Source organism: Muscardinus avellanarius, assembly GCF_963383645.1.
Source record: "Muscardinus avellanarius genome assembly, chromosome: 8".
In the NCBI taxonomy this organism is placed as follows: domain Eukaryota; kingdom Metazoa; phylum Chordata; class Mammalia; order Rodentia; family Gliridae; genus Muscardinus; species Muscardinus avellanarius.
Window position 1 is genome coordinate 83,578,828 of NC_137794.1, and position 26,020 is coordinate 83,604,847.

The 26,020-nt window shown below is 37.2% G+C and overlaps 1 protein-coding gene across 2 annotated transcripts in view; it reads left to right on the top strand.

The window, feature by feature from the left end:
- The window catches only part of L3MBTL3 (L3MBTL histone methyl-lysine binding protein 3), a gene marked incomplete at both ends in the record, with an annotated part of 105,380 nt that overhangs the window by 72,616 nt on the left and 6,744 nt on the right, over positions 1-26,020 (top strand). For both annotated transcript variants that reach the window (XM_080700740.1, XM_080700741.1), the window contains one exon: positions 10,249-10,328. In XM_080700740.1, coding sequence (XP_080556866.1) covers positions 10,249-10,328 — 80 coding nt within the window. The remainder of the gene's footprint in view (positions 1-10,248; positions 10,329-26,020) is intronic.

Below are 26,020 nucleotides of genomic sequence, written 5' to 3' on the forward strand. Positions count from 1 at the left end.
TATGTAGAAAGGTGGTGCATCTAAACTTTCTTAGCTTTTTTTTTCTCATCCAACATTTACACTTTGCTTTATGCTATTGCTCTCCTAGCACAACCATGCAATCTCTTAATGTTGCTCTAAGATTAGGTATTTCACTGATGCAAGCCCAGAAGCAAATTAATACTCAATGCAGGCCTACCTCTACTAGAACATACCATAGTGGTTTTCCCTCGATGGAAGAGCAACATAACTTGGTGATTACTGAACAGCACACTGTTTAGTTTTATATCTCTGCTTCCCTACCTGCCAGGTATATGATCTTTGATGAATTACTCAGTAATTTTGTTTTGAATCTCCTAGTTTGCAGATTCCCTGCAACCACTTTAAAATATGTATTTGGGAACCTGCCCTGTCCCACCAGAACCATCCAGGCTAGAGCCTTGGGATGTACATTGAAAAAAAAATTTTTTTTTCTGCTGTGTTTGTTAATGGGAATTGAACATAGAGGTGCTCTACCACTGAGCTGCATTTATGGCCGTATTTATTTATATTATTAGAACAGGTCTCTCTTAAGTTTCCCAGGATGGGAATTTGTAATCCTCTTGTTTCAGCCTCCCAGGTATTGCTACAATCTTGCACTGATACACCCAGATTAAAAATGTATTTGAATATATTCTCTTGCTTAAAACTTTTCAGTGGCATTTTAAGTCCCTAATTTTTTTTTGTTTGTTTGTTTTTGCGGGTCTGGGAATGGAACCCAGGGGCATTCAACCTCCGAGCTACACCACCTGCCCTATTTTTTATTCTTTATTTTGAAACAGAGTCTCACTAAGTTGGCGGGGGGCCTCACAAAGTAGCTGAGGCTGTTATGTGGCCCATAAAGTCCTGCTTTGTCCAGCCCCTGCCTAACTCCGCAACTTGCTGCTGCCATGCTCTTTTCTCAACCTAACGCTTTAGCCGTCCTGGTCTTCGTAAATCCTTTTCCCTCTACCTAGAACCTTCATCTTCACCTGGTAATCTCTCATCTTTCACATTTCAGATTAGCTGTCCTTTTCTCAGGGAAGCTTGTCTGATCCTCAGACTGTAGATCATTACTGCATGCTCTTGTATCACACATCCTGGTGCTATTGAAGTCTTTCTGTATTCAGACTTATTTGGAGTTTGCATACTTGATGATAAGCTCTGTAAAGGCAGAGGCCATGTCCTGCCTGACACTGAGTGTTAACTTCAGCACTGAGCACACTACCTTGAATGCAGAAGACACATAATGGTGACCTTGAATCACCTATCAGTCTTCAAAGGAGACATGCTATTTGTACAGCCTAAAAGACAATGCTGAATCATATTTGTATTCACTTAAAACTCCTATATCTTAAACTTTGTAAGATCACCACACAGATATCTAAGGAGTGATTAAGTGATGAAATAAAATACTTCACTGTTGTTTAACTTCTTGACTCACATAGATAGTGATACTGTAGAAGTGACAGTTTTTATAGGCACCAAGAATATTGATGTGGTTACCTTCCAGTGACCAGAGTGGGATATGAAGGAATCAGTTCCCTAGAGCTCCTTTACCCGGTGGTTCAAGGCGTCTTCACTGGAGAGCTCTACACATTCACACGGCTCCCCCTTGAGTCTTTCTACAGGTGTGATGAGTGTTTGGACCTGTTTTCTTGCAGAGATTTGTCAAATTAGTGTGAGCAAATTCCCAGTGCCTGTCTAGGTCGAAATGTGAGTGCACAGTTCTTTTCTACTTAACTGTTCACTCGTCAGCAGCATGAGGAGTGTCTGTGTGGTGCCTGATGCTTTCCACAAATAGACAGTGTCCTCACTGTACGGGGCAGCTCATCTCTGCCCTCAGAGTGACCCTGGCATACAGATGGTAGCTTTTCTTGGGGTCTGATAACTTATATTTCTGCTTATTTACAGCTGAGTAAAAGAATATGTTTCTGTGCATCTTCATAAGCCATGGGACCCAAATAAATATTTGCATCTGAATTATTTGGGATGCTTGTTTAAAATGTGGATTTTGAAGCATCACTTCCAGAAATACTGAGTCAGGAAATGGAAGGTGCTGCCCCAGAAATCCTCATGTTTAACAAGCACTCCCACTTAACAGGTGCAAGTGCTCTATATGCTGAGCTTTGGGAACCAGTATTGGATATAAACACCCTTCTCTGGAGTAATAATTCACAATGTATGATCAGTTGGGAAGCATCAGGCATCTGTCCTACATAGTTTTATTCTCATAAAGTCTATCCTTTAACTGCTTGTAATTGTGTTCTAAATTAGGTGCTATCTCTATTTAATAATCACTTAATTTCAAAGCTCCCATGTTTAAGCCACAGAAACACAATAAAGCATCTTTAAAATGCTTCCCAAATGCTTGTATTTTCTTGTGTAAGGCAAATGCACACTGCTAGGCTAATCTAATGAAAGAGTTCAGTCTGGACAGTTCATTATAGGCCATTCAAATGGCTTGTTTTCAAGGACCAGTGTTTTCACTCTGAGAATTACATAGAGCAGGTTGCTGAAATTGCCACCATCCATCTGTTTTATATTTTTCACACACATGCAGTTTTGCCAGTCACACTGAAGTTCATCTGTTCCCTGTTCAATGGATGGAAAAATAAGCTAACATAAAATACAAAACTGTCAGCAAATATACATCTATTTACTTCACAAAACTATCACACCAAGCAGAATAAAGTTGATTAAGAGTCAAAGATTTATAAAATCACAAAAGTTCATTAGGAGTCTTGGGGAACTTGGTTTTACCTCCTGAGGTCTTCTGGCCTGAGGGCTTGGTGTAGAAGATTGGAGCAGATTATTTTGCTGACTCACCATTCCCAGGCTTTCCACAGCCTCTCCCTTTTGTGCGTGGGCTGCCAGGTATGCCGTTGAAGTTTTGAAATAGTACAAATCCGAGTCTAATCTATGCTGTCGTTTGTGTGCACCAGAGAGAAGCTCAGTTCTAGTTAAAACACTCACGGTTCTGAGGCCACCTGCGGTGACACTACGGCAGCCATTCAAAGTGCAGAAAAATGACGAGTGTTACTGTCAGATGCCTGCGAAGTTGTTGGAACAATACCGTAACAGGATCTTATTTTAATCTTCTTGACTATCACTAATTCCTGCTCAGGAGACTCCTCCATATGAAGTAGAAAAGCAGTGACATCTGTTCGGTTTTCTACAACAAAAATTCTTCCTATCCCCACTCTTCTGTGACACATCATCTTTACCTCCCAGCTCCTACCTCACAGGACAGAGCTTTCCCATTCTATGATGGATCAATGAATTGCTCAGTGAGATTTTCCTGCAGAGTTTTTCTTGGCATCTTGATAATACTTGCTGGATTCACTCATTCTATTCCTCTTATTGTTTCTTCACTAACATTCCTTATGCTAAATTATAATTTAATGGGCATATTCATCAAAATGTAATGTTTTTAGTTATTACATAAAGTAAGCCACATTTACTTTTTCTGGGTCATGTTTTTGAAAATATGGTTCAGTAAAATCAATTCTATAGTATCTTTTCAAAAGGAATTTAATTTCTTATTCTAATTTAAGCTTAAACATAAGACTTTCAATCCACTGGTTCCATTTGCTATTTTCTGAACCTTTTTGGCGGTGGTTACTTCCTTGTTCTGAAGCTTTTTAGACTTCTTCATTTGTAGGAAGCATGTAATAAATAGGTTAATTAAGCATTGTTTGAAACCTATAAACTTCAACCCTTGGGATTTTGGGTCTCTGACCTTTTTTTTTTTTTAATACTTATGAGTGACAGACTTACTGGTGATTGAACCCAGGGGTGTTCTGCCTCTGAACTATACCACCAACCCTTTTTATTTTGAAATAGGGTCTCACTAAGTTGCTGAGGCTGGCCTTCAACTTTTGCTTCTCCTGATTCAGCCTCCCAGGTATTGGGAACACAGGCACATACCACCACCCAGCTAAAAACCTACATTTTTTTTTTTACAGCTCCCTGGCATTCTCTGTGTTCCCACTTCTGCCCTGACAAGGCCTATGAGACTGTAGAATAATCCACTTTAGGATAGAAGGTGGGATACCTTAAGTTAGCTTTCTGTCACTGAGAGGTACCTGAGTTGATTAGCCTAAAGGGAGGAAGGGTCTGTTTTGGCTCATGGTCTTCGAGGTTCAGTCTGTGTGTGTGGCCCTGATGCTTTTGAGCCTGTGGTGGCACAGTACATTGCCACAGGAATATGGTGCAGAAGAGGCTCACCTCCTGGCAATAAATCAAAAAGAAGGGAAGGAGGGCCGGTCTCCTTATTCCCCCAGTGTCTAACTAGAGCCCATCTTCCATGGGTTCTACCACCTCCCAGTAGCCCAGATGCTGGGGACCACAGCTTTAATCATGGGCCCTAAAGGGATGTTTCAGATCCAAATCTTAACAGAATAGGGACTTGACTGTGCAGGATAACTGTGTCTCTGAGGCTGGGCTGGGTTGGCAGCAATGTTAGATCCATGTTTCCTGACCTACCTGGCATGTTCCACAACGTTTCATATTCTTTTATTTTGTTTTGTTTTGTTTGGGGTTTTTTGGTACTAAGGAGTGAACCCAGGGGCATTCTACCTCTGAGTTACACCCTCAGCTCTATTTTTTATTCTTTATTTAAAAACAAGGTCTTACTTAGTTGCAGAGGGCCTCACTAAGTATCTGAGGCCTCAAACCTGTGATCCTCCTGTCTCAGCCTCCCAAGTACTGGGATTACAAGCATGTGCCACCACACCCAGCTTGACACATCATATTCTGTTGCCTCCTTTTATGCTGGATTTAGAGAGGGTGCAGAAATTAATACATCCCTGAATGAAGCAAAATAATTTAGTGTTTCATATTTTTTCAATATTGTTTTCAGCAGAATGAGACATAATTGGTTAGGGATTGTTTTTAAGTGAAAAATAAACAAACTTGAGGAAATACAGCTGTTTACATTTAAAAGCCATCTTGTTACTAGGCATCAACTCTTCTAATGTTTGTTTCCCTAATATTTACCACAAGGCATAATTAGAATAAGATCGTAAGACATCTAAAATGTGACGCATAATTACAGAGGAAAAGAGAATGCTGACTCATAAGGAATATGCTTTTCTATCCAAGTGGGTTCCACTGTCTTAATTAAAAGCCAAAAGAGAATTATTGAGTAAGATTTTGCTACAATTGTGTTTCCATTTAAGCTGAAGAAATGTTAGCCTGGTTCTTTAAAATTCTAAAAATCCCAGGAGACTGCTCTGTCCCAGTCACACTTCTGGCACTTTCTCCTGCACTAGCTCATTTAAGTCTCGTAACACTGCCTTCAGTGGTAGAGGAGCTCTGTCACTTCCCTACCCAACCTGCACAGAACCTCTTGATTACAGGCCACTCAGCTAGGCACAAGCGGACCGAGCTTATCAACTAGGCAGTCTGGCCGAAGGAACCATTGCTCCAAAGCTGTTTTAATACTTGAAGAAAACAGCTAACTAAAAGAAGACAGGTCAATAGAAGGTTTCATATCTTCCTAACATACAAGTAGTTAGTATAGTAGTAATAGCAGCCATGTATCCTGTGCCTGTCTCTGTGGCTAATACTTTCTATGCATTATTTTATTCATTCCTCAAAATGCCCTATGAGGATTGACTATCCCTGTTTTATAGATGATGCACCTTAGAATTAGAGAAGTAACTTTCTCCTGAAGGTCATATAAAACTCATAAATAAGTGGCAGGGTTGAATTTGAACCAGTACAGCTTATCTCCAAGGATCATAATCTACCTGCTGTTGCTAGGCTGCTTTCTCCAAAACACACTCAGGCCTAAACAGCATGTGCTTCTGCCTATGTGAAGCTGTTGACAGTGGAAAATGTTGATCAAGCAGGTCAAGCCTCTGTGTCCAGTAGTATTATATTAAAGTATTCATAACAAATCTCTTGTTGTTTTAAAAACATCTGTCAGCCGAGCTTGGTGGCGCACGCTTGTAATCCCTGCGCTTGGGAGGCTGAGACAGGAGGATCGCGCAGGTTCGAAGCCAGCCTTGCTGGCTTAAGAGACCCTGTTTCCAAATAAAATATAAACTAGGTCTGGGAGAGTAGCACAGAGGTAGAAGGGTTCCATCCCTAGTACCACCAAAAAAAAAAATCAGAAAACATATACTATGCTACAGAGTATACTGTAATATTATCACAGAGTTTTCACATTCTGATGTCATGATACTTGATCAGAGAACTGTGTAGCTAGACTGGCTTTTTGGTTAGAAAGTTGAAATTCCAGAACAAGGATTTCATTTTTGCATAGGAAAGAAATTCATTACCATACCCATTCAACTGGAATTAATTACAGAAAGAAATATCTAACCTCACAGAGAAGATAAGAGTTGCTCAATTGAGAAAAAAATGTTTATTTTAAAATATAAAAATAAGAATATGAAGTCAAATCCTTCATTCTTTTTGTTATCAATGAAGGACAATTAGAAAACAAGATTATGATATTAGAAGGCATGTTCCCTTAACTTCATATAACAAGGATATATGCTTTATTTTGGAAAAAAATACAAATGTTTTTTTTAAATGAAAGAGTAATTGAATCTAATTATGAGTATTGGTATCAGGAATGCACTGTGCTTGCTTTGTGAATTTGGGCTTGACTTCTTTGTTTTAGTGGATATAAAAACAGAATCCAGCTCCAAAGGAGTGTTTTGAAATGTTGAACGTGTGATGAGCTCAGCCAGTGCAGCTCCTCGTAGGTCTAAAGAATGCCGAGTTCTCTTGTTACTATTGACTTGTTCCACGTGTTTTGATGTGCTCCACTAGGATTCTGCTCTTCAGAGGTTCTGTTTACCCATCTGTTTACATTGCCTGTTCCCACAGACGCTGCTCCACTCTCTAGCCAAAGGAAACAGCGTGTGGGACACAAGGGACTTTGTCACTTATTTTAAGGAATTAAAAGAATCAATTAGAAATGAAACATTCAGTGACCATTACTTGTGGAGTCCTTCATTTGAATTGTGTTTGTAAAAAAATAAATATCCATGTCTATATGTTCCCAGGTCATGAGTTAAAACTAGAAAAGTGAAAACTGAACATGCAGCAATACAGCGTCCACTTTGCTTCTCTTTCAGGGTGGGTTTTGGCTGATCTGGGCATAAAGAAACTTTTTGAGACAAAAGTTTTATTTTCATTTCTATTTCTATTCCCTCCTAGAAAATAATCTTTTCTTACATTTTAGGAAATCAGTAATTAGCATTTTATTTAGACATAAGAATACAAAGGAACTTTTCTTATTCTAAGCCTTATATCTTTATTTTTAATTTTAATGTTTATTTATTTATTAACTTATGGAGGTACTGGGAATTGAACCCAGGGGCATCTACCTCCGAGGTATACCCCTAGCCCTATTTTTTATTCTAATTTTGAAACAGGGTCTCACTAAGTTGGAGAGGGCTTCACTAAGTAGCTCAGGCTGGCTGCAAACCTTTGATCCTCCTGTCTCAGCCTCCCAAGTACTGGGATTACAAGTGTGCACCATCACACCCAGCTTGTATTTTTATTTTTTAAAAATTTAATTTGACTAAAATATGCTTTATTAAAACCACAAAAGAGTAACTATTGATTATCAGTGGTATCAATGGGTACTTCTAATTATAAAAACTTACACAGATAAGTCTAAGGCTGAATTTTACCTTTTAATCTCACTTTGTCTCTTTAAAAAAATCACCCATCAAAGTTTCTAGAAAAGTCACAATAACTAATTGGGAATGTATTATCTGTGACTCTAGGATATACCAATTTTAAGTTAAAATGCTGTGACATATGTTTCTAATATTTATATATCTGCATATAAGCCACATTTTTATTAGTCATAGTACTTACTGGAATAGAATATGATTCAAAGAATATTATTTCCAACTTAATATAAAACAAGTTTTTAAGTTTGTGAGCTAATTTTAGTGTGTAACATACTGTCCTTACCAAGAATGACTTCAACACTGTTTTACAGAGAGGACAAAGTTTTCTAGAAATACCTCAACTAATATCCCTTTTCCAGTTATCAGGGTAGTCCTGTATTTACTTTTAGTATTGCTCCATGTTGAGGAAGAACCTCTTCCTTTGAAGTGACCAAATATTAAACTAACCATTGCTGTGGATGCTCTATTATGGATCATTAAAATCTTAGTTCAGAGCTTTCTGAATTTCTTGGGAAAATATCTTTTTATTTTATGATGACAGTGAATCTCCCATTCTCAAATAAGGGCAAATAGTCCTAACAGTTGTGCAAGTTGTTTTTAGTATGAACTAAGCCAGGAAACTTAGGTTCAAATGAAATTTCACATTTGGTCTTAGAAATAATATTTCTAGAGCTAGGCGTGGTGGCGCATGCTTGTAATCGCTGCGCTTGGGAGGCTGAGACAGGAGGATTGCACAGGTTCGAAGCCAGTCTCAGCTACTTAGTGAGGCTCTCAGCAACTTAGTGAGACCCTGTTTCCAAATAAAATATATATTTTAAAAAAAAAAAAAGGTCTGGGGGTATAGCCCGGAGGTAAAAAGCCTCTGGGTTCCACCCCCAATACTACTACTACTACTACTACTACTACTACTACTACTAATAATAATAATAATCTTTCTAAAACATAATGAACACTTATTGCATGCTTACTGTTTTAGCATTGTGTCACATTATTATAATTTCAAATGCAAAATAAATTGGTGGCTTTGTAATTAAACCTATAGAACTCTTTTATGTGTTGGAATGTTTTATTTCAAATGTATTTTCCTTGTTTATTTACTTTTTGTGGATCTGAGAATGGAACATAGGAGCCTTCTGCTTCTGGGCTCTACTCCTAGCCCTGTTTTACTTTTTATTTGTACACAGGATCTTGCTAAGTTGCTGAGGTTGGCTTCAAACCTATGATCTTCCTATCTTACTTAGCCTTTAAGTACTGAGATTACAAATGTGCTCCACCTTGCCTGGTTTTCCTTGTTTATTCTTAAAACTTAAAAGTATGGTCTGGGCCAGAGTATTATAAAGCCTTATGTGTGTGGTTACATAGCTTATTCTTGATAGAAAGAATTGAATTGCACAGTGAGGTTCTCTGAACCCTGAGAATGAAATGTATTAGGCTGAACATTTTTAAACCTCTGAAAATTTTAAATTTCTGAAATTTAGAAATTTAGTTTTAAAAAAGTATAAGCATCATGTATCTATTTTTTTTCTTTTTGTAGTGCTGAGGATTGAACCCAGTGGCATTCTACTTCCAAGCTACACTCTCAGCCCAATTTTTTATTCTTTATTTGGAAAGAGGGTCTCACTAAGTTGCAGAGGGTCTCACTAAGTAGCTTAGGCTGGTCGTGAACCCAGATCCTCCTGTCTCAGCCTCCCAAATGCTAGGATTACAAGTGTGAACCACCACACCTGGCTCTAGTTATCTTAAAAGAGCCATTTTGTTCTTGACTTGAGGACAATATCTGAATTAAGATTTTAATGAATCCATTCCATTTTACAGCATCTCCAACTTGTTTAGTTTAATACTAGGTCATTCCTGGCTAGAAGAGGTGGAATGACGTTAGCTTGTACATATGTCCCTAGGGAGGGACAGCTCCCTAGGTTTGAGACTGGTTTGTTTGGGCCATTCTCAGCTTCAGCCCCAAAGCCCAGGGTACAAGGTATAAAATGATTTAATTAAATTCTGGCAACTTTTGGAACATTTTCTTTCTCTAAATTGAAATTATACAGATGGGCATAATGGTATACGTTTTTAATCCCAGTTTTTGGGAGGCTGAGTCAGGAGGATTGCCGGTTCACAGCCAGCCTCAGCAACTTGTGAGGCCCTCTACAACTTAGACAGTTTCAAAATAATGAATAAAATAGGGATGGGGTGCAGTTAGGAGGTAGAATGCCCCTGAGTTCAATCCTCAGTACAAAATAAATAAATAAAATAAATGAAAATAAATTGAAGTCTTACTAAGCAGTGCAAGTAAAAATTCCTCATGAATACATCACCTAAATTATAGTTGCATTATTTAATACCTACTTTTACCAGAAGAGTTCACCTCAATATTATTCTTAGCTTTAAAATCTCCTTTCTAAATAGTAACTGGGAATTGGTAATGAGAAAGTGAGTGTTTATGGGTGTTATTAATATTAATTGCTTTGTGGTAGAACTATATCCCATCCTTTGTTTTTAAGGTGGGAAAAATATTTGTTAAGATAAAGTTGCAAACGAATTTTCAAAATCTTTCTTATTCTTACAAAGTACTTTAACCTATTTTTCTCAGAGAACAGCATGCTGATAATGTCAAAGAAGACACTGAAGAGAGGAAAGAAAGTGAAACGAGGACATCACATGAAGCCAAAGGTAGCCATAATATTCTCATATTATTGATGGATATTATTTTTAATTTTCAGTAATAAAATCTTAACCACAGGTCGGGGATACAGCTCAGTAGTAGAGTGCTCGCCTCGCATGCACAGGACCTCGGGTTTGATCCCTTACATCACAAAATTGATTAACCAATCACATAAGGGAAATATAGCAGTCACATTTCTATTAGAGGTAAACTTCATTTTGTTGGTTTTTTTCATATTGTAAGCAATAAGTTTATTCAGGATAAATATAGCATGTAATTCATTGTGATGTGGATTCATATGTGGCTATTGTCAACAATCACTTTCACATGTTGGTACCATGTTATGTATAAAATTTGGTAAAGACATTCTCCGCTCCTTGACATACTTTTTTTTTTTTAGTATTTTTGGCATCATTTGATTCATGTTTAAAACTCTACTTGGAATATGTTTTTAAATCCAGATAAGCTGGGTGTGGTAATGCACGATTTCTAACCCAAGGACTTTGGAGGCTGAGACAGGAAGATTGCAATTTTGAGGCCAACCTTAACAAGTACATCAACCTAGCAAGACCCTGTTTCAAAAAAAAAAAGGTTGAATGTGTAGCTCAGAGGTAAAATGCCCTTTTTTTTTTTTTTTTGGTGGTACTGGGGTTCCTGGAAGCCCTTCTACCTCTGGGCTACACTCCCAGACCTATACTTTTTTTTTTTAAACAGGTCTTTGAAACAGCACGGCTGGCTTCGAACTTGTGCGATCCTCCTGTCGCCGCCACCCAATCGTGCGCCACCACGCCCAGCTACCCTTGGGTTTAATCTCTAGTGAAAAAAAAAGGAAATTCAAATCAAATATAGTCTTAATCTAATATCACAAAATGAAGAGAAAAATCAAATGTACTGGAGAAAGTAATTTGTCTTATGTATCTGTTAAAAAAACAAGCATTTAAGCAGTGAAGTCATAATGTCTGTCATTCATAGTGTAGATTGTACTTACAACTATGTAACTATTATTTATTTTTAAAGAAAGTTTGATTTTTGGCTTAAAGATTGTGGAGATTGCTTTTCATGTGCATTTTTCTTGTTTAGATTGCTATATAGCTTGAGAATGGCATCTAATGACTGTTTGCCTGCAGTGATCTTTTTTATTAGTGGTACTTTGGTTTACATATCTGATTTTCAGAAAGCAGTAATTAATGATTAACTTGAAAGTTAAGTTTAGAGCTGTCGTCAGCATGTATTATAGTGTCTGGATGTAGTTATGCAGAGCCTGTGGGCAGCCAGGGCTTACTCCTCCTCTCCACCTGCTGACTGGGTGGCCTTGGGATTGTCATTAAACACTCTCAGTGGTTCCTCATCTCTGCAGCAGGATTATGATGGTTTCTCCAAATAAAGGAGTCCTCGTGAGCCCACTGAGTCTCAAATTCTATTGGCACTGTAAAGAAATTCAGGTTGGCTGCTTCTCAGACTATTTGGTAAGTGCTGTTCACACTGCTAGGATTCCTCTCATCCCCAGTGCCACCTGGCCTGGCTGGATTTGGAAGGGTGGATCCAGCACTGAGGAAATGGAGCTGTAAAAAACTCCAGCACCTATTGGTGGGCAAAAGGGAGTGGTCCAGAATACAGCACAGCTACCTGACCTTCACCTGGGTGGGTCTGAAAGAGGGATTCTGTGAAGGCCCATCTCTTTGTGAACAGTGGTTCACTGGAGAGGTTATTCATTCTTAGCTCCTCCACATTCAGGCTCTTTGCTGGCCTTAGTTTCCTCCTGAGTAAGATTGATATGGTCCTACTACCCACACCATTGACTTACCCTGATGATTAAATGCATTGCTGTCACCAGTAGTGGTAATAATGTGAAATCAGTGTCTTTTTTCCCCTATCTCATTAAAGACTCAGACCCATGGCAACATTTTTTATGCTTTGAACTTTTTGAGGGAGTAGTAATTTGATAACACCTTTATTTAACTTGGTGATCTATTTAATTTTACTTTGCTGAAACAATTTTGATCTTTTTCTGCAAATTGTTTAATGGAAATTTTAGATTTATTAATATTCAAGATGCCTGCTACTATATGATAGTTTCTAATATTTTCTGTTTTTTATTTGAATTACATGAGGGTTTTTTAAAGAATTATATTGGCACAATATAATTATACATCTGTAATGAGATTTAAAATGATACATTTATATATACACAAACCACCAACTGCTGTGTTTTCCTCCTTACCTCATCCCATCATCTCACTCCTCCATCCCTGTAATAGTAAGGTTGTAATACCTTCATATGTAGACATAATATAATTTGGTCTGTTTTTTTCCTCAAGCATTCTCTTTTCCTTCTTCTCTTCCTCCCACCCCCTTCTGTTATTCTACTGGTCTTTCTTCATATTTTCATGAAGTTCCTCTTTTTTCCTATCTTCTCTCTAGCTTCCCCATATGAGAGAAAACATGACCCTTAGCTTTCTAAAACTGGCTGATTTCACTTAGCATTATTTTTTCTAGATCCATCCACTTTCCTGCAATGACATACTTTTGTTTTTCTTTATGACTGTCTCTTGTGTGCATATACTATTTTTTTATTCATTAATTTGTTGACAGACACCTATGTTAGCTTCATAATTTAGCTGTTATGAAAGAAACATTGCTAGAATTCACATATAATTCTTATTTTTGTTGCTTCAAAGTCATTTATTTTTACTATTTATCTTACCTACAGAACCTATAGCTTAATAGGCATATTTCATTTATTGTCTTACTTTTTATTGATGAAAAGGAGTCTCATCAAATAAATTGTTTCAAGAATTTTGTACATATGTTCTTAGGTAAGATTGGCCTGTCTTTTTCTCATTCTCTCCAACTGTAACCTCCAAAAATTAATTTTATAACTTTCCTTTTTTTGTATTTTTGAGACATTCTGAATAAGACTTTCATAAAATTAGTCTTAACTATAGTGAAATCATTTTGTTTTCTGTGTTCACTTAACATTTTTATTAGCTTTACATTGCCTTTATTTTTTGAAATAAATGTCTTTTCAGAATTATTTTATGCAGAAGAGATTTGGGTTTTGCTTTTTTGGTTTCCCATTTAGTTGTCTGTTGGTTGTCTTCACCTGAACTCCAGACACCTTCAGTCTCCAACCAAGTCTTAACTGCATCTAAGAACTAGGTTCCCTTGGTGAAGTTGAGGATGTCTCAGATACCTAGTCATTAGATGTCCACCTGCCTCTCAGTTCTTAATAGAGCCTTCACCTGGTGTCTTGGATTAGACTCCCGGAAGCAGATGCTAAGAGTATATTGGTAGTTGTGTGTGTGTGTGTGTGTGTGTGTGTGTGTGTGTGTGTGTGTACACGCACGCATGTGCTATTAAGTATTCTTGGAAATGGCACCAAAGAGAGTGAGAAAAATAGGTCTGGGTAGAATGAGGTGAGCTGAGTTGTAATTACAACAGAAACCTTAGTGGATGCCCAGAGTTGGAAGGAATCAGGCTTTGATCTCAGGACTGAAGGATCCTCATAAGTTGGCTGAGAGAGGTGTGTTCTTGGGCCAAGAAGCTCTCTTTGGCTTAGGGCAGTTCTTAAGAGGGAAAGGGTAAGCTGGGTGTGGTGACACATGCTTGTAATCCCAGCATTTAGGAGGCAGAGATAGGAGGAGCATGGTTCACAGACAGCCTCAGCTACTTAGTGAGGCCCTTTGTAACTCAGTGAAACCCTGTTTCAAAGTAAAGAATAAAAAATAGGGCTGGAGGTGTAGCTGGGATGTAGATTGTTCTTGGATTCCATCACCAGTACCGCCAAAAAAAAAAAAAAAAAAAAAAGAGCAGCCTGCCACAGAATTCACTGTTCCCAGCCTGTATTTTTATTTTAAGAAAAATCAAGCAAACAAACAACAACAAAACAACCAAGTATTACTTTATACATGTGAAATTTGGCCAGCTCTATTCAGCCCAATCTTTTGGTTTTGAACCTGGCTCTGAAGTGTAATCTTCTTTCATTATTTTTATTTGGCAAGTAATGAGTATTCTTGATTTTTGGACTCAGATATTCTTTAGATGCAGAAAGTTTCCTTCAGTTACAGTTTTGATTATTCTGTTTCATTTGTCTCTTTCTTGACTGGTATGATATTTGTTATTCTTGGCTTAGATCTAAGAGTTGATATACAAAATGTCTACAGCTTTTCACTCAGTGTTGCACAGGACCTTAAAATAAGCAGTCATCGTAGTGCCTGAGCAAGGTTCTCTTCCGTAGATGCTGAGTCTTGAGGAAGCCCATTGGAGGAGAATATTAGCCACTGTGAAAGCATTTTTGATATTTTGACAAGTTTATACATTTTCAATGTCTTAAGCATGTTTCTCAAGTTTAAAACAGCTCACTTAACCTCTTGTTTTGCCAAGTCTACTATTTACTACCTTTGGCATAGATTTTAACAGCTGTTTGCTTTATTTTCCCATAACTTCCCACATTGCCTTTTTCTCTTTCTGTAGCCTTTGTTGTTGTTGTTGTTGTTGTTGTTGTTGTTGTTGTTATTGTTTTGCAGAGGTGTGGTCCCCTGTGACTTACTAAAATCTTGAAGTTCTTCTATCAATCAACCAATACTCTCTTCTGATATTTTATTGAACTCTATCAGAGGTCCCATGATGATTGCTTTCTGTTTCATAATTTTGAGTCCACAAAAAGTAGAGAACAAAAAGTCTATGACTTTTGTCGAGAACACTTACCACTTAATAGCTCTATCTGGGCCTTGGCAGAATCCCTCTCTCAGACCCACCCAGGTGAAGGTCAGGTAGCTGTGCTATATTCTGGACCACTCCCTTGAGCCCAACAGGTGCTGCTGGGGTTTTTCACAGTTCCATTTCCTCAGTGCTGGATCCACCCTTCCAAATCCAGCCAGGCTGGGTGCCACTGGGGATGAGAGGAAGCCTAGCAGTGTGGACAGCACTTACCAAATAGTCTGAGAAGTAGCCAACCTGAATTTCTTTACAGTGCCAATAGAATTTGAGACTCAGTAGGCTCATGAGGACTCTTTTACTTGGAGTCCTGGAGCAAAAGAATTTAAAAAGAAGAAATCTCTCCCCGCGCTTGGGAGGCGGAGACAGGAGGATTGTGCAGGTTTGAAGCCTTGCTGGCTTCAGAGACCCTGTTTCCAAATAAAAAAGTATAAAATAGGTCTGAGAGTGTAACCCGGAGGTAGAAGAGTTTTCAGGAACCCCAGTACCACCAAAAAAAAAAAAGGAGAAACTTTGCCCTAAATAGTTTCACCTTATTTGTTTAGTTAATTCATCTTGATTCAGTACAATGTGTATAATCATGAGCCCTCTTTGGTTAATACTTGCCATGTTGCAAATTTTCTTAGGCACATTATCTTCTTGCCCTGAATATATAAATAGCTCATTTCCATCACAATGGAAAGATCCATTAATAAAGGATTCTATAAATTGGTCTTCAAATCTAAACTCTTGTATTTCTGGGGAAAGTATGATTTTTCTTTTTCCCCTCTCCTACAAGCATTCTTTTCCAAGGGTGTCTCATAGAAAGAGTTGAATGTCATTTTGCAGTGTCAGATCATTACTTGAAAAATCAGGCTTCACTTTTGCCTCTGGAGCAGTTAGTTTGTTACATCGATTGTTAACCTTGAAATGATTTTCAATTATCTTTCATGCCTGAGTTTAAGTGTCTTGGAAGTTAATTGTATCTATATCCTGTGATGCTTTGAATTCACTTATTTTACCCAAACATTATTGTTCATCCTTTCGTATTTAGTCACCAGTTAATAACCCCATTAAAAATATATTAGCAGATGTATTTCATTTCTTCTAGTTTTATTTTTTTTCTTTCACATTAAGAACATATTTTATAGATGCCTGGAAGACTAGCCTAGACAGACTGTTGACTCATCTTCATTTTTGCCATTTTATATTTAGTGTACTGTCAATTGTATGTCTTTCTTTCAAGGTAGGAGTAATTTCACCCATATTATATTTCAGATGATGGCTTAAGCATTTAGAAAGTGTTAGGTAGTCCTGACAGCAATGCTATTAGCCAGGTGTGGTGGTGCATGCCTGTAATCCCAATACTTGGGAGACTGAGACAGGAGGATTACAGGTTTGAAGACAGCCTCAGCAAGCAGTGAGACTCTGTTTCAATGTAAAATAAAGTGAATTAGAGCTGGGGGTTAGATCAGAGGTAGAATGTCCCAGAGTTCAATCCCCAGTACCCCCCAACACACACACACTCACACACAGCTGTTAAGTTGATGTACCCAAGATGATATTGATGATTGGGATTTGAATCCAGGTTTACCAGGTTTGCTCCAAACTCATCTTCTTGATCACAAACCCTATATTTTAGACCATGATACAGAAGATCTAGGACCATGGGGTAGCACCTATCTCACAGTATGGTTTTAGCCTGTATTTCAGGGCTGGGCCTCAGTCTCCCCACCTTTATGATGGCTCCTTCATGGTGCTGTCTTAAAACCAAAACAAGTAAAGCATTTAGATTCTGTTGTCACTTTTGTCACTGGCTTGAAGAAACAACAATGAGTCAAAATGAGTCCAAGTGGGGCAGGTGAAAAAAAGTTTGATGAGATACTTTCAGTCAATTTTTATTTCAGGGGACTTCAAAACTATAGAAAATACCTTAAAAGTATGATTTTTCATCTGGGTAGATGGTTTGAAAGGAGTGTAACAAGAAACAGAATCCTAATAAAATGTAAGTGGCAGGAATGTCTTCCAGAACAAAAGATGTGTTTTTTGAAGCAGATTGTGCACATTTAGACCCACTTTTACTCACCTTTGGGCGCTGAGCCAGCTACTGGAGCCAACTTCTATTTCCATTTATTTTGGTCTATATCACATAAACCAACTTCTATTTTCATTTATTTTGGTCTATATCACATATTAAAATAAAAGTCTGGAGTCACCTTTCTGTACAATTTAAGGAATCAAATATAGATTCACTCAAATGAGGTTGTTTTATTTTTTTCTATTATAAACAGGAGATGGTATGTTCTGTGGTTTGTAAACACTATAGTTACTCCATTTTTCAGAAAATATTGAGTCTAAGGGTTTCGGCCAGCACAGAGGAATCAGCAAAAAGAAGGAGAATCTTAAAATAGAGGGTGCAAAGTTGATACTAAGATTGGAGTGGTATATGTGTCTAAAGCCTTTTAACAGATCAGATTTCAAAGACATGCAGAAGCTATCACAAATATAAGAAGTTTAGGTTTTTTTAGTCATTTATTTTGAATGGCTCTGATATTTTTGTAAGGAATAATGTGGGAACATTAGAAATAAACTGTAAATAAACATTAGAAATAAACTTGTAGCAGGAAATATATGCCAATGTTAATAGAACATAAACAATTATAGGGTCAAATAGAATTTGGGCTGAAAAAACCTTACTATGTGGCAAACAGAATACAAATTGTTAAGTAATCTGTTATTATTTGAGTAGTGTAGAACTGGAAATCTTAAAATGGCATTGCATATAAGCCTTTCTTTTGAAATATGCACAAGTGTTATATTTCAAGTACTGTTAAACTCTCCTGAATATCTGAGATTAAAGGAATGTTTTAAGGCACCACCTTTTTTTTTGTACATTAGGAAAACATTCTACCACTGAACTACATCCCTAGACCCCACCCACTTTTTTTTTTTTTTTGCAATGCTGAGAATTGATACCTTGCACATACGCTTTAGTTATTTTTTTTTTTTCACCATGACCAAAATACCTCACAGGTATAACTTAGAGGAAGAAAGGTTTATTTCTGGCTAAAGGTTTCAGAGATTGACCCATGATCAGCAAGCTCCAAAGCGGAAACAGCTTGGTGGCATGACTTTAGGGCATGGTAGAAAAAGAAAGTCACCCTCAGCTCATGATGGCCAGGAATCAGAGAGAGAAGGGTGAAGGGGCCAGGGACAAATATACTCCTCAAGGCCATGCCCTCCACGCCCCACCCACTTCAGCCATGCCTCACCTTTGAACCTGGCTGCATTGTCCAACACTTGAGCTTCTCTGGGAGAGATTTTCCATCCACCAATAACAACAAAAGCAAGCATTCTGCTTCTAAGCTACATCACTGCTCCCTAAACCATATTTTGCTAAACAAACATTTTGAATTCTGGGTGATTTAAAAAGAATGTAACAAATTGGTGTTGGCTCATACATTTGGTTCTTAATAGATATTCAGTAAAATACAATGAGGACCTAAAACCTTAAGATTGAATGAAATATGGAATGAGGAATCATAATGGTTTTAAAAATGATTGAAGATTTGAAATATTTCATATGAAGTAATAAAAGAAATTTTATGCCCAAGCACCAGAACCAGTAGTTACTACCTCCAGTGAAATAAATGTTTGAATCTACATAGTGACTTTATTACATTGGGGACAATCTGAGTTTTAGATTAGGCTGGTTTAAGAATAAACTATTAGAGAACTACAACAGCAGGGTTTTTTTTAAAAAAAAAAAAAAAACTATACCACTTATAACAGCACCAGAAGCCATCAAAAACATAGGAGTAAACTTAACGAAAGATGGGAAGGATCACTACATAAAAATGGTAAACTATTAATGAGAGCTTTTAAAGAAGACCCCAAGAAATTAAGGAATATACTGTGTTCATAGACTGGAAGATTTGATATTGTAAAGCTGTTATTTTTTACCATACTTTTCTATAGTCAGTGAAAATCCTAATTAGTCTTAGTATTTTTCTTTTAGAGGCTCTTTTAAAATTCATATGGAAATGCAAAAGAATAGGGATAGCCAAGGCAATTTTGGAAAAGACTCACATCACTGACATCAGGATACTTACAAAGGGATAATAATTAAAGCTCTAAGTTGGGGTAAAGAGGCCAGTGGAACAAAATGGAATATGTGGAAACATACATTTATATTTACATCAAAACGACCACTACATTACAGTGGGAAGAGTGATTTACAGTAGATTGTGGTTCAGTAAGTAGAAATCCATGTGGAAGCCGAGTGTGGTGGCACATACCTGTAAGGCTAGTACTTGGGGGACTGAGGAGGATTGCAGGTTAATCCTTACCTCTAAAACACACATAGAAATTTTTCAAATGGATTGTAGATTTGAACATGAGAAATAAGAGTATAGTGTTTAGAGAAAAACTAAGTAGATTCTCTTTATGACTTTGTGGTTATAAAGTCATAAGAGGAAAAAATAAAAATTAAACATTATTATAGTTAAAAACTTTTGTTTCCAAAAGATCCGACTAAGAATGAGAAGGAGATATTGCCAGCAGCAGCAGCAGCAGCGAGTTCACCACGCCCACGACAGCTCCAGATCAGCGCGCATGACAACCGTAAGTGAAATTGTGGCCCCTACAGGAGAAATCCCAGCACTGTGTCCCTCGGGACTTGTGCAGCTTTGATAATCTCCCTGGGTCTTAGATTTTGCAGTCCAATCCAGTGAAAGACTAGCAGTGGCAGAGATACCACACCCTAGTCACAGCTTCCTGTGGGAAAATGCCCAGCCTGGCACCCCCACAGTCTCGCGCACCTCAGTGAACTCCCTGGGTCTGAGACTTTGTGATACAACCTAGTAAAGAAGTAGTGGCAGCTGAGATTACCACAAACTCAAGATCCAGAACACCCTAAGTGAAGTCATGGTAACCCAGGGAAGAACCCAGAAAAGGCACAAACTTCTGAAATCATGTGAAATAGGAACAACAATGGAGCAATGAACACCCACAACCCCACAATATCAGAAACTGATAACACAGAAGTTCAGAGATCTCCAGAAGATCAAATCGGGAAAATAACTGTAGAAATAATACAGGACCTTCGAAAAGAATTTAGAGAGAGTCTAAAAAAAATAAAGGATGCAATCATTGAAGTAAAGGCATCAATTCAAACTATAAACAATTCATTAGACCACATGGAGAATAGAATCTCACTCCTAGAAGATGATCTCTCCAAAAACGATCGCATAATTTATAACTTAGAAAAAAAATACAACAACAGGAATTTGACATTGAAGAAATACGGGCCCATTTTAAGAGAGCTTACCTAAGAATAATTGGAATAGAGGAGGGAAAAGAAGGTGAAACCAAAGGGATCAATAATCTCGTCAAAGAAATAATTGCAGAAAATTTTCCAAACATACAAAAAGAGGTCTATACACAGGTCCAGGAAACTTACAGAATTTCCTTTAGACAGGATCAGAGAAGAGGTTCCCCCATGCCACATAATTGTCAGAATGACCAATGTAGAAGCCAAGGAGAGAATCTTAAAGGCAACAAAAACAAAAGGCACAGTGACATTCAGAGGCAAACCAATTAGAATCACTCCAGACTTCACAAACCAAGTCATGAGAGCCAGAAGGGCTTGGAGTAACATATTCTAAACTCTGAAAGAAAACAACTTCCAGCCAAAACTTTCCTACCCAGCAAAACTATCTATCAAATTACGTGCGGAAATAAAAAGCTTCCATGACAAAGAGAAACTAAAGGAATTTATGTCTTCAAAACCAGCACTAGAGAAAATACTCAAGGAGATTAACTACAAAGAAGAAATAGGTAATACACACCAGAACCAGAGAAACAAGATTTTCCATCCTCAGACAACTAAGCCAAGAAGAATAAACAGTATTTCAAACAGAAATAAAATCTTAACATGTTAGGAATTAAAAATTATCTCTCAATAATCACACTGAATGTCAGTGGCCTCAACTCCCCAATAAAAAGACATAAATTGGCAAAATGGATTAAAAACCAGAATCCATCCATCTGCTGCTTACAAGAAACACACCTTACAAGTAAAGATAGCAACAAACTTAAGGTAAAGGGCTGGAGCAAGGTAATTCATACTAATGGAACTCAAAGGCAAGCAGGAGTAGCAACTATGATATCAGACTTCAAACCCACACTGACTAGAAAAGACAAAGAACCTCATATTTTACTGATAAATGGAAAAATCCAGCAAGAGGAAATAACAATAATCAACATTTATGCCCCAAACATAGGTGCTGCTACTTTCATAAAACAAACTCGTTGTGACTTGAAGTCACACATAAATCCCAATACAATAATACTGGGAGACTTCAACACACCTCTCATAACATTAGACTGATCTTCCAGACAAAAGGTCAGTAAAGATGCCTCAAAACTAAAGAACAACATTAATCAAATGGTCCTATTGGACAGATAGAGAATATTTCACCCAACTACAATGAAGTTTACATTTTCTCAGCTACTCACGGAACCTTCTCCAAAATAGATCACATCCTGGGAAACAAAATGAGCACTAGCAAATTCAAAAACTGTTACATACTTCCCTGTGTCATTTTAGACCAAAATAGAATGAAACTAGAAATCAACTATAAGAAGACCCAGAGAAACAACATAAACATGTGGAGACTGAACACCACACTTCTGAATGAAGAATGTGTCATAGAAGACGTAAGAGGTTAAATCAAGAAATTTCTAGAAACAAATGAAAATAAAGATAAAACATATCAAAACCTCTGGGACACTTTGAAGGCAGTATTAAGAGGAAAATTTATATCACTGAATGCTCACATAAGACAAACAGAAAATCTTCAAATAAATAACGACATACCTTGAAAAACAGGAACAATCTAACCCCAAAGCCAGTAGAAGACAGGAAATTATTAAAATTAGAGCAGAAATTAATGAAGTAGAGAATAAAAAAATACTGAGAATCAACAAAACAAAAACTGGTTTCTTGAAAAAATTAAGATAGATAAACCACTAGCCAATCTAACTAAAAAAAAAGGATCAACCCAAATTATGAAGATAAGAGATATTAAATGGAATGAAATGGAATGAAAAAGGAGATATTACTATTGACAGTGTAGAAATCCAGAGGATTATCAGAAACTACTTTGAAAAACTAAAATCCAACAAAATGGAAAATCTGGAGGAAATTGACAACTTTCTAGATAAAATGCAACCTTCCTAAACTGAGTGAAGAAGATAGAGAACACTTAAACCAACCAGTAACAATCAAAGAGATTGAAACAGCAATAAAGAGCTTACCATCAAAGTAAAGCTCAGGACCAGATGGTTTTCCAAGTAAATTCTATATAATTTTATAGAAGAGCTAACCCCAATACTCCTCAAACTATTTCATGAAATAGAAAAAAGTGGGACTCTCCCTAATACATTCTATGAAGTCAACATCACACTAACACTCAAACCGAATAAAGACAGTTCAAGGAAGGAAAACTACAGGCCTATATCTCTGATGTACTTGGATGCAATACTATTAAACAAAATACTACCAACACACATTCAAAACCACATAAAGAAAATCATACACCATGACCAGGCAGGGTTCATCCCAGGGATTCAAGACTGGTTCAAAATACAAAAATCAATCCATGTAATTCATCATATAAACAGAACCAAAGACAAAAATCACATGATCACTTCAATAGACACTGAAAAAGCATTTGATAAAGTCCAACATCCATTTATGATAAAAATACTGCAAAAAATTGGAATAAAAGGAACATATCTCAACATCATAAAGGCAATCTACAATAAGCCCACTGCCAACATCATATTAAATGGGGAAAAACTTCAAGAATTCTCCCTAAAAACAGGAATGAGACAAGGATGTCCATTACCACTTCTCTTCAGTATAGTACTAGAAACTCTAGCCAAAGCAATAAGGCAAGAAAAGGAAATCAAAGGAGTACAAATAGGGAAGGAAGAACTCAAACTTTTTTTTTTTTTTTTTTTTTGGTGGTACTGGGGTTCCTGGAAGCCCTTCTACCTGCGGGCTACACTCCCAGACATATTTTTATATTTTTATTTGGAAATAGGGTCTCTTAAGCCAGCAAGGCTGGCTTTGAACCTGCATGATCCTCCTGTCTCCGCCTCCCAAGGGCAAGGATTATAAGTGTATACCACCACGCTCGGCAGAACTCAAACTTTCACTATTTGCAAATGACATGATACTATATTTAGAAAACCCAACAAACTCAACCAAAAGGCTTATAGAACTGATCAACAAATTCAGCAAAGTGTCTGGATACAAAATCAATCTTAAAAAATTAGAAGTTTTCCTGTATACCAACCATAAATATACTAAAAAAGAAATTCAGAAAAAATTTTCATTCAGGATCTCCCCCCAGAAAATAAAATACTTAGGAATAAACTTAACCAAGCAGGTAAAAGATCTTGAAAAAAGAAATTGAAGATCTTAGAAAATGGAAAGGTCTTCCCTGTTCATGGATAGGCAGAATAAATATCATTAAAATAGCCATATTTCCAAAAATCTACAGATTCAACGCAGTGCCTATTAAATTACCAAGATCATTCCTCACAGAAATAAAAAAAATCAGTCCTTAAATTTATTTAGAATAACAAAAGGCCCAGAATAGCCAAAGTAGTCCTCAGCAACAAAAACCATGCAGGAAGAATCACAATACCTGACTTTAAACTATACTACGAAGCCATTGTAGTAAGAACAGCATGGTACTGGCACAAAAACAGATACATAGACCAATGGAGCAGAATAGAAGACCCAGAAACAAGTCCACACACTTTCAGCCAATTGATTTTTGACAAAGGGGCCAAAAACATTTACTGGAGAAAAGATTGCCTGTTCAACAAATGGTGTTGGTAAAACTGGTTAACCATATGCAGAAACTTGGAAATTAATCCAACTTTCTCACTCTACACAAGAATCAACTCAAGATGGATCAAAGACTTGGATATTAAACTGGAGACCTTGAAGCTTTTTGAAGAGGGCATAGGTCCAACACTGCAACACATAGGCACAAATAAAAACTTTCTCAACAAGACTCCAAAGGCACAACAAATTAAAAGGTGAATCAATATGTGGGATTGAATGAAACTGAAGACCTCTGTTCAGGAAAGGAAACTGTCAAGAAACTCAGCCAAGAGCCAACAGAATGGGAGAATATTTTAATATTAAGCAGACACTTTATGAAAGAAGAAATTCAAATGGCCAATAAATGCATGAAAAAATGTTCAACATCATTGGCTATCAAAGAGATGCAAATCAAAACTACCCTGAGATTTCACCTAACTTCAACTAAAATGGCAATCATTCAAAACACAACAAATGCTGTCGAGGATTTGGAGAAGTGAGAACTCTAAAACATTGTTGGTGGGATTGCAAATTAGTGCAACCACTTTGAAAAACAGTATGGAGAATCCTCAGAAGAATGAGAACAAACCTACCATTTGATCCAGCAATACCTCTTCTGGGTATCTACCAAAAAGAAAGGAAACCAAACTACCAAACTAATATATGTGTATCTATGTTCATAGCTGCACAATTCAACCATAGCCAAACTATAAAACCAGCCAAGATGTCCATCAACAGATGAATGGATTACAAAACTGTGGGATATGTACACAACAGAATTTTACTCAGCCATTTAAAAAATACAGTTACATCATTTCCAGGGAAATGGATGGAACTGGAGGCCATTATGCTAAGCAAGATTAGTCAGTCACACACACACACACACACACACACACTCACACACAAAGAAATCAGATGCTTTCCCTAATATGTGAAAGCTAAGGAGAAATGGGTCATAGGAGGAACTCTAGGAGAAAAAGGAAATCCTATATAGAGGAGCAAACAAGACAACCTAAATGAGGGGATGGGAGGGAGGAAGAAGGAAATTCTCTAAAACACACAATATATTTAAACATATAGAAGTCAACCTCTAAGCCAAGCATGGGAAGGAGGGATGGGGAGGGAATGGGGTGGGAATTGGGTAGGGGCTAAATGGGTGATGTGTACAAGTTTTTTACCCCAATATAATGTATGAATATAATGCACTAATAGAAAATAAAATAATAAAAGGAAAGAAAAAAAAGAGTGAAAAGGAAGACATAGAGTAGGGGAGAGTTTTGTAACATATATTTCCAACAAAGGACTCTTATCCAGAGTACATTTAGATACCATCTGTAACTCAGCATAAGAAAATACAACCCATTGGAAAAATGGACATAAAACATTAATATGTGCTTCATAAAAGACCATCTGTATGGATGATAAACACAAATATACTGTGAGAGAAAGAAGCCATCACCAATGCTCCCATTTAAATACAATTCAAAACAGTAAAGATATTGATGTCTTTCGTAGTTAGTAGTTTGAGAAGTGGCCACCCTTGAAGTGGGAGGTGTGTGATTAGACAGATGTTCCAGATATGGTATATAAATTTATAATGGTAATTGGCAGTTTGGGAAATAACCACCCCCTACGCAGGCAACACTGTGGTTAGGAGGAGGTTCTGGCCATGTAATCTTGTTAATCTAGTTGATTATATGGTTATGTTCACTCTGTGAAAATTCAATGAGTTCTACAATTTAGATGTGTGTACCTTTATATAAACCTTATTCTTCATGGGGAAAAAAACTTACTTGAATATATTAGAGATACAAAATCAGGTCTCACTGAGTTGCACATGGCCTAAGTTGCTGAGGCTGGCTGTGACCCTGTGATCCTCCTGTCTCAGCCTCCCAAGTATCGGGATACAGGCATGGGCCATTGTGTCTGGCTTGTAGTTTTAATTTTGGTCTACACAAATAGTGACAAACATAGTTTCCTTTCTGCTGTTTTATTTTTATCATAATTATTAAAGTTGGCTATTTAAAAAGCTACTATTATTAGTAAACTGGAAGAACAAACTGAGCTGAAAAAAAAGAGAAACCAAGCACAGTAACTGCA